Genomic DNA, 14,403 nt, shown 5'->3' with positions numbered 1-14,403 from the left:
TCTATTTGGGCATGTGGGGTTCCTGCCCCTTGGGTGGAGACAGATTTGTATATGTGTGTGTGTGTTTATTTCAAGTGTGTGTATGGTGAGGTAAGATCTGTGTTTATAGGAGTAGATGTGTGTGTGTGTGTGGGTGTGTGTGTGTGTGTGTTGGGGGTAGGGTTCTTCAGAAGATGCGAGTAGAGCAAATTAAAACTCACCGCAGGAAATGAGCGCCCTTGGCACTCCTCTTCCCAAGCAGCTGCACACACCCCCAACCATCATCTGCCATTTTGACACATCCACGGGGCGTAGCAGGCAGCGACAAGGGGGGAGCGAGGGGTGCCAACGTGACACCCACGGCTGTAAGCATCGCCGGGCCGCAGCCTCCAGCCAAACAGGTGTGTGACATCATGCCGCTGGTTCCTCTTCAGGGGCCCGGGGAGCAGGCTGGGGGACCAGAGCAGAGAGGGGGGTGGAGGAGGAAACAAAGGGAGGTTAGGTCTCTACCTGACAAGCTCATTGATAACGTTTGGGACACGAGCCCTGAAGTCGATGGCAAATTGCCTCTAATGTCTCCCGGAGATCATGGGCCAAAGTCAGGTGCTGGGCGCTAAATGGGCTCATTAGTTATGATTTTTTTTCTTTCTTTTTTTGGACTTTGCAAGGAGTTTTACACTCACACAAACACACACAAGCACACGCACACCATGTCAGAGATAGTTGAAGCCAGAGGGCTTCTGCAAACTTGGGACGTCATCATAACTCAAGACAGGGTTATAGTTGAGCCCAAGTGTTGAGACCTTTTCCTCTCAGTTCTTGTAGCACATACAAAACAGGCCATTTTAGTTTTGAGTCATTGCTTTAAATGTTTCAACAACTGATACATGCTGAGTTGTCTGGGGAATACATAAGTCAAATCAGAGTGATCTGAAATCATCTCTATACAGACAATGAGCACATTTTCATCAAATTTGTAACCAGAATAAAAACTTAAAGACAAAAAATGAAATCCACACGTACCTATTTAGAATTCTCTGCACGTCTCCAACATACACCCCTCTTCACACTTCAGTCGAATCCCCCAGCGACAGATCCTGTAACAGAGGAGAGGGAGGCTGTAAGTAGCCTGGGGGGTTCCTAAAGGCACCCGTCTGGGACCTGCTTCATAATCAGTGGACAGAGAGGATAGTGGTGGTACGGTTTCCCAGAGCCACTCTCCCCCCCTGGCTGCCCGAACTCTGGTGAGCACCCCAGGGCTACCTGTTAAGGTGTTCCCCCTGGTCCGGTCTCTCTTCCTGGGCAAAAAACTCACATGCAGTCTGCTGTCTCTCCAGACTATGGTGAACAAGACCTGGTTTCTGATTGGATGAACACATGTTTGTGTATTGTTTGTCTGCATTTGTGTACACATACATAATGTGATGTGCAGGTTATGCCTGTGTGGGCACATACTACAACACAAACACAAACCCTCCTGTCCATTTGTGTATGTGTATGTATACTGCAATGCATACAAGTACTCTATGTGTGCATGTAAAAACGCTTTGCATAATTTCTTGTGATATTAAGAGGAGGTATATTAGTAGTTGTCAAGGAAACATTGCAGAGAGCTGGAATTACTCACCCACATGGACGTAACTATAGCCAAATAACAGCCTGGACAATACTAGTCTCTCTGCAGACCTGTTTCGCCCTTATCGCCAATAATTCTTGTTAATAATGTGGAATGGCTCTAATTAGTCTGTGGTGAAATTAACTTCTGCAACCTAATAAGAAATTATCTTACAGATAATAAAAAATTAAAAGAAAGTAAAACAGCCTGTCAAAGACTAAGTAGGGAAATATGGAACCTGGTGTGTGTTTAAGATTGTTTCAGCATTTTAAGAAAAAGTACATTATGACACACTGCCTTGGATCTGTTTTATCTGTGTGAATTTTTATTGTAGTTACTGTAGATATATGTAACATTGGCTGTGTTTCTGTTTCCATAGTCAGAAACAATATTCCCTTGACTGTGCCTCAGGGTATATCTCCTCCTTTCCGCTGTTCTACAGCAGACCTCAACATCACCGCTGCTGTTGTAGATGCAGAAAACACTGTAGTAGTAAGCAACCAGGGAGGCAGGTCTGAGGCTGCAGCCGTGGACTTTCTAATTCAGGCCCTGGCCAAGGGATCTGGGAGACATAGTGGATTTTAACAAACACACTGGCCATCTCCAAATCTGCCGTGTGTGCTCAGCCGTCCATGGTTCTCCAAGATATCTGGAGGAAAGGGAGGGAGGGTGGGTGGGTGGGAGGCTTGGGGAGGTGGGGTGTACAAGGCAGAGAGAGCCAGGACTGTGCCGTCTCTCCAGTTTGGTTTGGTCCGAGCACAGAGCCAGCTGGCCTCATTAGGACTTGATGGGAGGCGGGCTGGCATGAGACGTGCACATGCATGCACACATCAACAAATGTAGTGTGAAGCGTGGCCTGATGCCCGTGAAAGACCCACACGAAAGTTTTTTTCTCTCCTTTTTTTCTCTTTTTTTATAGAGTGCACTGTGGATTATGGACAGAGGGAGTATATGATGTGGGAGAACACGATCATTAGTTTGTGCCTCTCTTTAAGGCGCTGTCTTTACCTGGCTCACCTGAACTAGCTCAGTGCGCTTGAGTGCTTGTTTGAGGAAAGAGCGAACCATGAACAGGGACGATGAGGGTTGGGGTTGGATGGAGTGGAGTGGGTATAAAGGGATGAGAGGATATGATTCATGGTAGGGTGGGTTCATCACGAGAGACGGCCGCTGACCTACAGTCTGAGGGCCGTTGGACCGGAACCAAGGCCTTGTTCCGACAGAGCGAGTGTAGCGTGAGCTGTGACGGATGGCGGCGGTCTGTTTGAGAGCCCCTGAGCAGGTGTGTGTCTCGCTCACATCTGCAGGCAAGCACAGTGAACCGAGACCAAATGGCAGACGCACGGGGCCCATCGGGTACCTGTGCACTGAGACACACTAATGATTATGGATGCAGGCCTATTAACGGTCACATCTGTAAGGGAGAACAACAACCAGCGCACTGGGAATGAGTCAGCAGTTTTAACTCCCCTCTGGAACATAGACATGCTGGTGTCAATGTTGAGATAAAAACTCAAGTCAAAATGCTGCCTTTTGCGCCGTTCAGGTCCATGCATGGGCCTCGCTCTGCACAGACTTCACCTAAACTGATGTGCGGCTCCTGCCTTCTTGAGAAGTCTTGTGGAAGTTTACTTGTTGAACTTGAAATCTGACACACACTTGAGTTGGATTTCAGGACAGCGAGTGAAGGACATTCAGAGAGGTAAAGAAGAGAAAAAAAAAAAAAACTTGCTGGAACAGCTCAACACAAAATTATCTAATGAATTCATCAACTTAAAAACAGCGTTAAATATTCATTCTAAGAGTATAGGTAATAAATTAAATATAACTCATTGACTCATTATTTAAAAATGCATAATATGATTTGCATAGTTTTATCCTGATAGGAAATAATAATGGGTAGTTGTCTTGTAGCGTCTTTCATGACGGATGAAGCTTGCGTCTTTTTGTTCCCTCATCATCCCTCTCTCCTACTTGCTTCTCATTAAAGTTTTAACGGAGGCTGTTTTAATTGTCAATCCTTTGACAGGTTGATAAAAGCAACTTGACAATTAAGTTCATTGGCTCTGCTATGCATATTAATTAGGTCTTATTTGGGTTTCTATTGTTATTGGAAGGAGCACTCATGGTGTAGCAAAATGTCATCCATTAACTTCCCTCTTCTCAGAACTTAATGTAATTAAGCTTGCTATTGTATGACTACGAGAGGAGACTCTAGAGAGGAGAACTTTTAGTATTCATTGTATAAATGAGTAATGCCATTCCTGTGACACTGCAACAACACTATTTCTCCAAAATCAACCATTCACAAATTTATTATCTATAACAACTGCTGCCTGGTCTTGTTTGGTTAATGGACAAAAGAATCTCGCTTTTATGTCATTGTGTGCACATGTGCATGTACTGCATGTGCGAATCTGTGTGTGAAGAAGAGATGAAGGGAGGGAGTGTGTGTCAGACGGGAAAACGAAGCAGGACATAAAGAGTGCAGAGAGGTTCAGCACTGGGAGGGAGGGGATAGAAAAACGAAGGAGTGGTGGGGTTGGAGGGGCGGTGGGGGTGTTCTAGGAGATTACCCAGTACACCTTGCTCAACTCTGCAGGCCCACACACTCACATCAAAGTGGTACCCCCTATCTGCCCGAGGCTTAGTCGGCCCCTGTCCACCCCCCATGTCACTCCATACATCCTCCTGTTCATGTTGAATAATTGACAGTTCTGTTTTACATGCTCAGCATTTGCCAGGACATGGAAGTGTGACTCCAAACAGGGCATGACTCCGAGTGGAGCTGTGCGTTGGGTTGACTTCATTAGAAAGTGCCATACTAATGCTGTACACACACTCTGGAGCTGAAAACCATCAAGAATAATCCATGGAGGCATTTTCTGTTAAATCAAAGTAGTAGAGGCTGTAATAAAGATGCGATTTTGCTGCGGTTTTATCAGGACTTAATTGTCCAAGTTGCTTTAAGAGTTCCCTTTCCCACAAGTGAGTTGAAAGCAGGTTTCATTTCGTTGCCAGCTTCATGAAGTGAGCAACAACTCCCTTCTCTACAATGCAAATGTTTTTACTCCTTCTTTGAAGATACTATGTACTGTCTGGTGTGTACTTACTTTCAGATTCTGCTGAACTTGTTGGATGTCACTCAAGACTGCCAGAATGGCCATGCACTGCAAAGGACAATGACTGCCATGGGTATGTGAAGGGGGCTACAGTGTTTGTGCCAGGGTGATCTCTGAAGTCAAATAAGCCATTATCAGTCTGTCAAGCCAGGTCTCATTGAGGTCTCTTAATAACAGTTAGGCAGTTTGGTGAAGTCTCCATCAATGCCCCAGTAATAGCATTTTACAACTACTGTAGAGTAATTAGACAAAGAAGTGAAGTGACAAAGTAAGGCTGCAACAGGGTGCTGAGTTCTCCAGCTCTGTTTTATATGCATTGAAATCAAACTTTTTTTCTCTCTCTTTTTTGATTTGTGTTGCTTTGTGAAGAATTTTAAAGGTTTCTATCAGCAGTGTATGGTATAGTCCTTAAAGAAAGGGAAGTGGAAGGCCTGGCTGTTCATTTGATAGTTTACCTTGACCCCTGAAGTGTGTCGCTCGCACCCTGAGGGCTTGGGCTGGCAAAACCTTTCTCAGTCCCCCCTGGGAATGATAATCTCAACGTGGGCGTTTACCACAGACACCAGACACAACACCATTAGCCACAGCTCCGCTGCTGCTCATTAGGACCCCCGATCGATATAGGCGGCCACAGAAATCGTCAGTGCTGCGGAACCAGCTATCACTCTTCAGAGTTATTATCGTAAACAGCACTGGCCAAGATTTAGGGCAGCACCCCACTTTCACTGTTCCTATTTGAAATAGAGAGCTGCAAGGGCACTAACCGAGTGACTGAAGCTTTTCTGAACACACTGTATTCTATCACATGCTCTGAAACTTTGCACTGCGTAGAGCCACTGCCGTGCAATAAAAGTAGAAGCAGTCAGAAGGCATGATTGTATACACTGCTCTGTTCTCTGGGGTTTTGTATTATGACATGGTCAGAGCAGAAAAACACTGACAAGGAGAATTTTACTCATTACAGCAGAGATATTTGAGCTCTGATGTCTCCCTCATTGAGTGTCAAAAGCAAATGAGGATTAAACACAACTACAAAAATTTGCTGACATGCAGTGCAACTGTAAAATGTGAAATAAAACAAACAAACAAATGTATTAATCTATAAGGATAAAACGACATCAACAAAATGCAGAATAACTGCACTGTTGTTAAAATATTTCTACTCATAGCGGGGCCTCTGTTTGATATCCTCATGACAAGATAATTTAATTATTTCCCAATTCTCTCCCTCTGAAGCATGAGTTCTGGAGACATTAGTCACAGGAAATTGTAGATGAAAAGGCAAAAAAAAGGATAGTCCATTGGTTGCTGGCAGAGGAGAGAATAATATTGAGGCAAAATTGTGAAAATAAGAAAAAGGGAGATGTATTGATTTTTGTTGGAGCCAGGGAAAGAAAAGAGAGGGAATAAAGAAGTGCTCTTTGGCCGATGTGTCCAAATGATGTCTCAGGGGAGGTTCTTAATGGTAGGGGGAGGGGTGGAGGGGGGTTAAGGGGGTGAGGTGGGGGTGATGGGGGCAGGTGCCTACCCTGACTAAGGCATGGAACTGCCCTTAGGCTAGGGCTAATGGTATTGGCTGAGCTTACTTTAAGCAGCTCTTTCCTAATGGCCAACTATGAGTGTGCCACAGGATAGACAGGTATTGATTGGTTCAAATGCTCTTGAGTTGACAAGAACTGAAAGTCCCTCAAGCATATACAATCTTGCAGCAAATTATGTCACACGGAAAGGTGATTAAAAACAGAGGCTTGGGGCAGGCACACTCATTAAAAGTGTATATGATATTTCTCTTGTTGTCCTTGTACCGCTTTCGTCTTCACTCTTTTCTATACCAAAGCCTTTGTCTCTCTGTTGTTTGTTTGTTTGTTTTGTAGTTTTTCAGAGTGAAAGATGTCTGTTTCTACATTGTAAAAATCTAGCAGCCGCACAATCTTCAAACCTTTTTTTTTTCTCCATAATAGAGATCCAGTGCATTGACGGTTGAACCTCCATTGCATCAGTCAAAGTGATGCACATAGTTAAACACTTTATCAGCAGCGTAGACTACAATTTGAATAGAATCAAATGGTCTGACATTTTTAAAAATGAATACAGGTGTGATAGTTATATTCTCTTAAAAAAGGTGCAGCATACAGGTATAATATACAGAGAACAATGCCATATATTTGCTTTGTTGTCATGCCCCCCTTCCTCATACACACATACAAAAAATGCTGTGTACAAGATTTTCTCTTATTCACAAGGGGCGCTTTCTAGACTGCTTGAGGCATCTGCTTTGATTGCATAATTCCCAAGAGACGAACAACACAAAACAAAAATACTGACTGAATTCAGACTTATAATATACCGAACAAATAACATACCAGCTCCACTCTTCAAAACCATAGTTCTCTAAAGAAAAGGAATTGGAGAGTAAATTCAAAGTTGAAAGCTTAGCTGTTTCGTTGAGAGTGCAGGGATGAGGGTGAAAGATGAAACAAACTTTTTCCTGGCTGAAAATGTGTAGCATTACCAAAACAAATAGGCCATAGCATAAGCATTTATGTACACTTTAACCTAAGTGGGACATATCAAAGGCCATCTAAACCATTTTTTAAGCTCTGAATGCTGCAAAGGCTTTACAGTGATTGGTGAGGAAATGTAAAATTATGCAGAGGTAATACAACAGGTCCCCGACATCATCTGGTGCTTTGCCAAGTGTAGCATGACAGTTTCAAGCAAAGTAAACAGTGTTGAACAAATGAAAGTTAAATGAAATGACGGGTCCTTTTTCCTTCCGAAAGCACAAAAAAAAAAGCAAGAGATTTTCTGCATCCAAATGATATGGCTGCACTCAAAGCTCACAGTTTTCTTCACTTTCGATTAAATGCTCTTTCTCTGGCTGTTTGTGCTTTACAGTGGAGTGTGCTACATCGCTACTTTCTTCTCTACAGGGGCCCCTGGGCTCCCCAAGCAATAGGAGTAAATTAGAGTGCACCTGTTCCAGCTCCAAGATAAGCCATCTCCAGAGGATTTCCTCTGAGTAAAATGAAGTGAGTGAAGAATAAACAGAATATCACAGCATTACTCCGCCAAGGTGAAGTTGCTGCTGCTCTGGGGACACGGTTCGTTTTGCACAACACCCAGCAAAATATCCTCTATAAACCTCTGGATGTAAGACTGTAGGAATGGTCTCTGCTCACAGCGGAGAGAATAGGCGCTGCACTTTGTGTTCCAACCAAGGCAGTGAGTCTGCTTCCCGACTGTATCTACGCACAACATTGAGTTGAAATGCTGTTATTTGTGGTCTGGGTATTGTGGTTTGTTTCCAGCATGTTTTGACTCTGCGTCAACACATCTGCGATAGCCAACCATCAAACCACATACTTCCCCTTTCCATTCCTGTACCACTGCCAAATATTTCTGAAACTATTTAATTAAGTCAACTAAAAAAAAAAAAAAAAATGTCAGCGCGTCTCGTCTCTTCTCATCAGCTTAGCCACATGAGTAACTCCTTGTATGTTTCTTTGAGAAAAATAAAAGATGTAACCCCAGTGTGATGCCAAAAGACCACTGACCGTAGATGTCTAGAATGCAAAATTCACTCAGTTGGTTTACACATAAAAGGCATGGATAATTAGAGGAAAATGTAATTCATCATACGTTTGATAATCAGTCTGATTTGGTCTCCTATCTGCACCAGGGCATTCAAATAACCCCCCTACTATTAGCACCCCACTCTCACTCACACCAGTAGTCTGTTTTACCCTCTCTTTGTTCCCCTACAACACATTATCATTATTGTAGCTAATTGCATGGTTTGCCTTGAAGTCGTGCTGGAGACTCGTGATCTGGGGTTGAAACGTGGACAGGGATCCAGTCTTCTCCACAGCTTGCCTTACACTGCTAATTGCCGTTACCACAGGATCAGGCGCACTCCTCACTGTGGCCAGCCGGACGATGCTGGAAAAAGCATGGGGCGGGTCGGGTGGGGGGATACTATCACACAAGGGTGGTAAGACGTGGGAGGGAGAGCCAAGGGTGGCATAACTTAGGTGGGATGGGTAGACCAGATTGGGGAGGGAAAGGATAGCGGTTGGGGGTAAGCGGGGGGGATGGAACCGGTGTTAGATGTAGGTCAGCGGGAGTGGAGTACCCTAAAGATTACAGTTGGTTAGTGCGACCCCTCTCTGACAGGATCTGAGCCCTTACTCCCAGCAGAGGTGGACCCTGGCATTTGGGGAACCCAGCTATTAGTGAGGCTAATAAAGCCTGAGCAAAAAGTTTTCAACCTCCGACAGTCCAGAGACACTGTCCTGCCACAGGTCCAAAGGCTGGATCCTAGTTAATATACTCCTAAATGACTATAGAGAGTCTTTAAACGATTCTTAATGAGACAGTGCTGCAGTGATGTGATATAAAAGACATCTACAGGCGCCACTTTTCATTTTAAAGCCTATCCTAATAACCATGTTTATATGAGCGTATCTTTTTATTATCTTTGTTTATTAAAGAAGTGTAATATGAGAAATGAGTTCTTCTAACTCTAAAATTTGAGATTTGTAAAAGCTGTGATAGTTTCTTAATTCAGATGGGAACATTAGTTTTACACCACAGTATCAACTTCCAACTTCAAAATGAGTCACAGCTCCCCGATGGGGTTTTAGAAAAGGAAATGGAATCACAGACATAACTAGTGACAAAGCCTCCATCACCTCATATAAGATCTTATTCCATCTGTGAGAACTTTGGGTCTACCCTAGAAAAATAATAAATATCCTTCTCTCATAGCTGGTGCTCGTTTTGTTCAAAAGGTGGTTTCAAGACCAAACAAAGGAAATGGTGTCATTAATGATATATATTATGAACTAGGGCCTCTTAGAACAGTTTCCTACAAATGCATGGATAGGGGTTGATCTCTTTCCTAACAAAGGATCTCTAAAATATGAAGTGAAAAGCTACCCAAGATGAAGCTGGTAAAGAAACATGCGAGGAAGAGCCTATTTCCACAACACAAACAGATTTCCTGGCCTTTAGCAGTCTCTTACTGGGATACTTTGAGACATATCCATCAAAACACAGCTGTATTCATTCATATTTCATACCTTCTCCTTCTCCCAGTGCTTTAACACTGTTCTTTGATCAAAGGAGAGAAGTCGGATCACAACAGGAAGGTTCCCTGCCAGCCAAGAAGGAGAAGGAAGGCCAATTCACTACTGTACTGTACATGCTACGATATAGCGTGGTGTACTTCAAATCCACTTTAAAAAAAAAAAATAAATAAAAAAAAAAAATGGAAAAAAGATAAATTAAATTAATGCCCTGCAAATGCAAAACTTAAACACTTGTCAAATTCATGACTGTCTGCACATGACAGTCTACTGTGAATTTCTACATTTCCACATTGCCATCCCGTTCAGCTTCAGCAGATCCGAACAAAATTATTGTTACAAACACAAACTCCATCAGTCAGCTCATAGTGAAATTAACATTTTTTTGTGGAGTTGGAGGTGATTGATGGAAGGCTTTGTAAGATTTAGACTAATACAGTTTCTGCAACTTAAGTGATGGAATTGCTGAAAGACTGACAGCCAGTAGCAGATGCAAAACACACAGCTCAAGAGTGTCACCATGTGGAGACACTCGAACATGACATGACAGAACATTCTGCTTTGCACAAATGTTTTACCTCCGTACGCAGCTCAGTCAGAGCAATCATTCTCCATTTCTTCTGCAACCTCTTCTTTAGTTATTTATAAATTTCTCCCAATTAAATTTTGTGTCAACTGCTTTACATTAAGCCTTCTGCCTCCATCTCCTCCTCACCTCTACCAATATCAGTTCCAAGACATTGTACTTCCAAAGACTCTTTTCAGTAAGGCTTGGGAAAAAAGGGTTTGAAGACCTCCCTGACATTTAGACTCTCTCTGAAGATGACTTTGCCTTCTACTATAGCCTGCGGGAACATAGTAAGACCCACACTAAACTTCAATTGATATGCAGTGCCAGATACCTCTAGGGGAAATTATCATTCTGTTCATAATAAGAGCCACAACAAGCACCTGGAAAATGACTTTATTATACACTCTGCTTCAATAAAAGTTTCCTATGACCCATTGGAAACACACAAGCTGCACTGAACGTAATCGTGATGAAATGAAAACTATATTATGCATATGATCCAATGCTTATTTTGACGATAGACTCTGTGAGGATGCACATCTGCTAGGATGTTCTTGATTGGCAGGTGTGTTAATGCAGCGCTGTAGCCTTGGATGGAGGTGCTCTGAGACCCCTTTTTCCTGAAGCCATTATCCAAATATGTTCTGTTTTTCAAACAAATGAATGGCACAAAAATCAAAGTATCAAAAATGTATTGCCCTTCATAATGGAATTCCCTCTGAGCAAGGACATGTAACAATGGGCCATTCTCAGCTTCCTGTCCTTTCCCTCTCTATATGCCAATGGATGTGACCTCCACAGCTTTAACAATGGGGCATCCAGCAACATAAGCACTTGGCTTCTCTCCACCTCCACTACGTGCAGTAAGGTTGCTTTCATCCGTGTTGTTATATTTAAGGATGACATCCTAGCCTGTCGGCCTCTGCTATTGTCTTCACCGTGATTATTTTCTACTGTTGTTTAGCCCCAGTTGTGGCTCTTTGATGAAAAGGTCGCCACTCAATTGGAAAACAGTCATTAAAATGCGGTGGGTACTATTCACCAGTGTGCATGGGGGAACCAACTCAACTGAGCTGGTTAATCAAAAGTTAATTATATAATTTTCATGCAGATGAGGGAAACATTCAAATGAATCCCAACTCTACAATCATTACAAAAAATAAATAAAGAAATAATTCTAAAATGCTATAAAATGTTCAGGGACCGGGAGGCTGTAAACAATATGAAGTTTAATTTGAGGTAAACAAAGTGAATATCCACCAGGGGGTCTGGGAAGGAGAAAGTGAGGTTAAATCAAATTTGGAAACATAGATACCAGCAGGTTTTGTTGTCCTGATATACGTGCAATTAGGCAGGTCCTTGATGAGGACACTGGGAGTGAGAAAGTTGAGTTTCACAACAAATGCTTTGGGATTCTTTAAAGGGAATTTATGGGATTTCATGTGTTACCTGTAAACATTAATTATTCTCACACTAGTATACCAAATTGAATTAAAACCATATTTTAGAAAATAATATAAAAGCATAATTATCTTTTATGAGGATGTTGCAGAATTAGTGAAAACTTAAGGACAAACTCAGTTCACGGCAGTTTATTGTGACTTTCAGAGAGGAAAGCCCTGGACAACATTTCTTTCAGTAACTTTGTCAAAGAAGGTAAAGTAGAATATGTACTTTTCAAAAAATTCATAAGTCTTTCCTCATCAAAGGAAATGACTGTGTTATGCAAATTACAACCATGAATATTAAACCAACGATGTGAAGTATCACAAATGAACGAGCATTGTTCTGGAAGTGCAATGGAATGTGGTTTAATTTTTCTTTAATTCTATGTGCTTTTATAATGTTCACCTTTTCCCAGTTGTGCCAGCGGGTTTGGGTTCATTGGTGTGCATTACAACCACGCTCTAACAATGCAGGGCCTCCCCGGTGTCAGCACAGTTCATGAATCCTGGCCCCTTATGCACCAGGCGATTAGTATGGTGCTCTGTCTGTGGGGCTTTGCCAGAAAATGAGTTCTCTTTAAAACATATGCCCCCTGCTGATTCTTTTCCTTTCCTGATATGAAATTCCAATTTTTATAATGAACACCAATTTCCTGAACGGAGCGGGGAAAAAAAAAAAAGTTTTACACTCTGTCTGTTTTGGATGACTGCGGTTATCCTAAATGAGTATAAAGCTGTTGTGGACATCGCATGTAGATCGGATTATAAACAGAGAATATTTAGATAAGTGTTTTTTTTTTTTTTTCATTTCGGGGATAATCAACATTCAGGAACAAGCACAAAAATCAGCTGGTGTAATTCTCCACATCGCATTTGCACATGGCTGGTGTGGCAGAAAATGGAATTACCAAAACTGTAACAAATTCAATTAAGTCATTGATTTCTAATAAATTGGCTTAATCACCAGCTGTTGTCATGCTAAGATTGTTGTGTCACAAGTTTGTCATGCTTGTCGGTCGTGGCTGCTTTACAAAGACAACTGAATCTGTTTAAAGGCTTTAAAAAATATTTGCATTGTTATTATTTTATATCATTTCAATTGCAGTGACTGGAAAGAAAATGTGAAACTTAACAGATTTAATAGACAACACTGAAGTTAAAAACAATAAAATAAAAAAACTTCACTGATAAGGGATTCAAAAGCTTTATTACAATATAACAGATTGCAATATCACATCCAACACAGACAACTGTGTAATAAATGTAATGATGTATTTAATATGAGAAATCAGCATTCTTCACTCCATGCTCCATGTCATTTTACAGTCTGTTATAAATTTTTTCCCACTTTCGCTCTTTATTCAGATGGGAACCTTTTCTTTCGGTTGAAATGAGTGGAATCATCATTAATCTGAAGAGATTAAAATTTAGTTAGTAGTTTGATCTGCATCTTGAATATTTAATCTAACAAACATTAAAATTTTCATTGATGTATGATACTAAATAAGTCTGGGTAAATTAGCAATGCATCCACCAACCTCCAAAAGATACAATTACGCATGCACATATTCAATCATGCAAAAGGAAAAAGATAAAAACAGCCATTGGACAGTTTGTATATTGTCACTGCTGCTTTGGAACACAGTGCCACACAGTGCTATAGTGTACATTAATATTGTACAATTGAAGTAGACACTGGTAATAAATTATGTATAATAAGCACTTACTACATTGTATGGCCTGAGCCTCTCTTGGGTTTGGGCAATCGTCTCTTCAGGAAGAGACACCACACCTCCTGTACCCATCATCTAAGTACAATAAAATAGACATTTCCAGTCGCCATTATTAGATCAGTACTAATGGAACAAATGCTCATATGTAATCTGAGCCCACTGTAATATCACAGTATTGTAATCCACAGAAAAAACAAACTTCAGTGTTTTATTTTTTCCCTGCATTTCCCACAGATGTAAACTAGTCCAACTACTTACCCTGATGGTGGCCTCCAGCTCTCCCACACTCCTCTTCCCACCTGGTAACCATCCATAGGACCAGTGCTGGGACAGGGTGACCTGAACCACCAACGCCAACAACAACACCTGCACCATCACTCTGCTGCTCGCTTCCATTAGAGCTGCGGAGGAAGCCAAGTTTGTAATGAAAACAATAATGTCACTGCCTCCTCTTTCACAGCTCCACGGCTCGTAGACCAGGGGTTATAAAGCATCATCAAACATTAGTAAACAACATTTTAGACAGTAATTAATAAGGAGAGTAATTCCAATTTAATGAACATTGAGCAAACTTCACCGAGGACTGACTCACCTCTGTATTTGCCTTGTTTGCATGTTGTGCATTAGCCAGAGGGGGAATTTATAGGTGTTGTAGAGGGCTGTTGTCAGGATTATAATCCCCTCTCTGCAGGTGTGACACATTCACGGACTAATGGGACACAAAATACTACTAATGGACCTGCTAAGTGCTCAAATATGCTGACATCACTGAGAGTGTTCAAACAGCATTAAATATATATCAAATACATCTCTGTATTAGTATCGAATGTGTCTTTGCAGGGGTAGAC

General features: G+C 41.8%; 1 protein-coding gene across 1 annotated transcript; it reads right to left on the bottom strand.

The window, feature by feature from the left end:
- Nucleotides 1-13,075: 13,075 nt before the first annotated feature.
- On the bottom strand, nt 13,076-14,338 carry gnrh3 (gonadotropin-releasing hormone 3). Its single transcript, XM_030155918.1, has 3 exons — nt 13,814-14,338; nt 13,550-13,630; nt 13,076-13,233 (listed from the first exon to the last, which is right to left on the bottom strand). Exons 1-3 carry the CDS (start codon nt 13,949-13,951, stop codon nt 13,180-13,182), a joined length of 273 nt encoding a protein of 90 aa, XP_030011778.1. The 5' UTR covers nt 13,952-14,338; the 3' UTR covers nt 13,076-13,179.
- Between the last annotated feature and the right edge of the window lie 65 nt (nt 14,339-14,403).

The sequence above is a fragment of the Sphaeramia orbicularis genome, chromosome 15 (genome assembly GCF_902148855.1).
Source record: "Sphaeramia orbicularis chromosome 15, fSphaOr1.1, whole genome shotgun sequence".
NCBI lineage: Eukaryota > Metazoa > Chordata > Actinopteri > Kurtiformes > Apogonidae > Sphaeramia > Sphaeramia orbicularis.
This window is presented reverse-complemented; position numbering and strand designations above follow the sequence as displayed.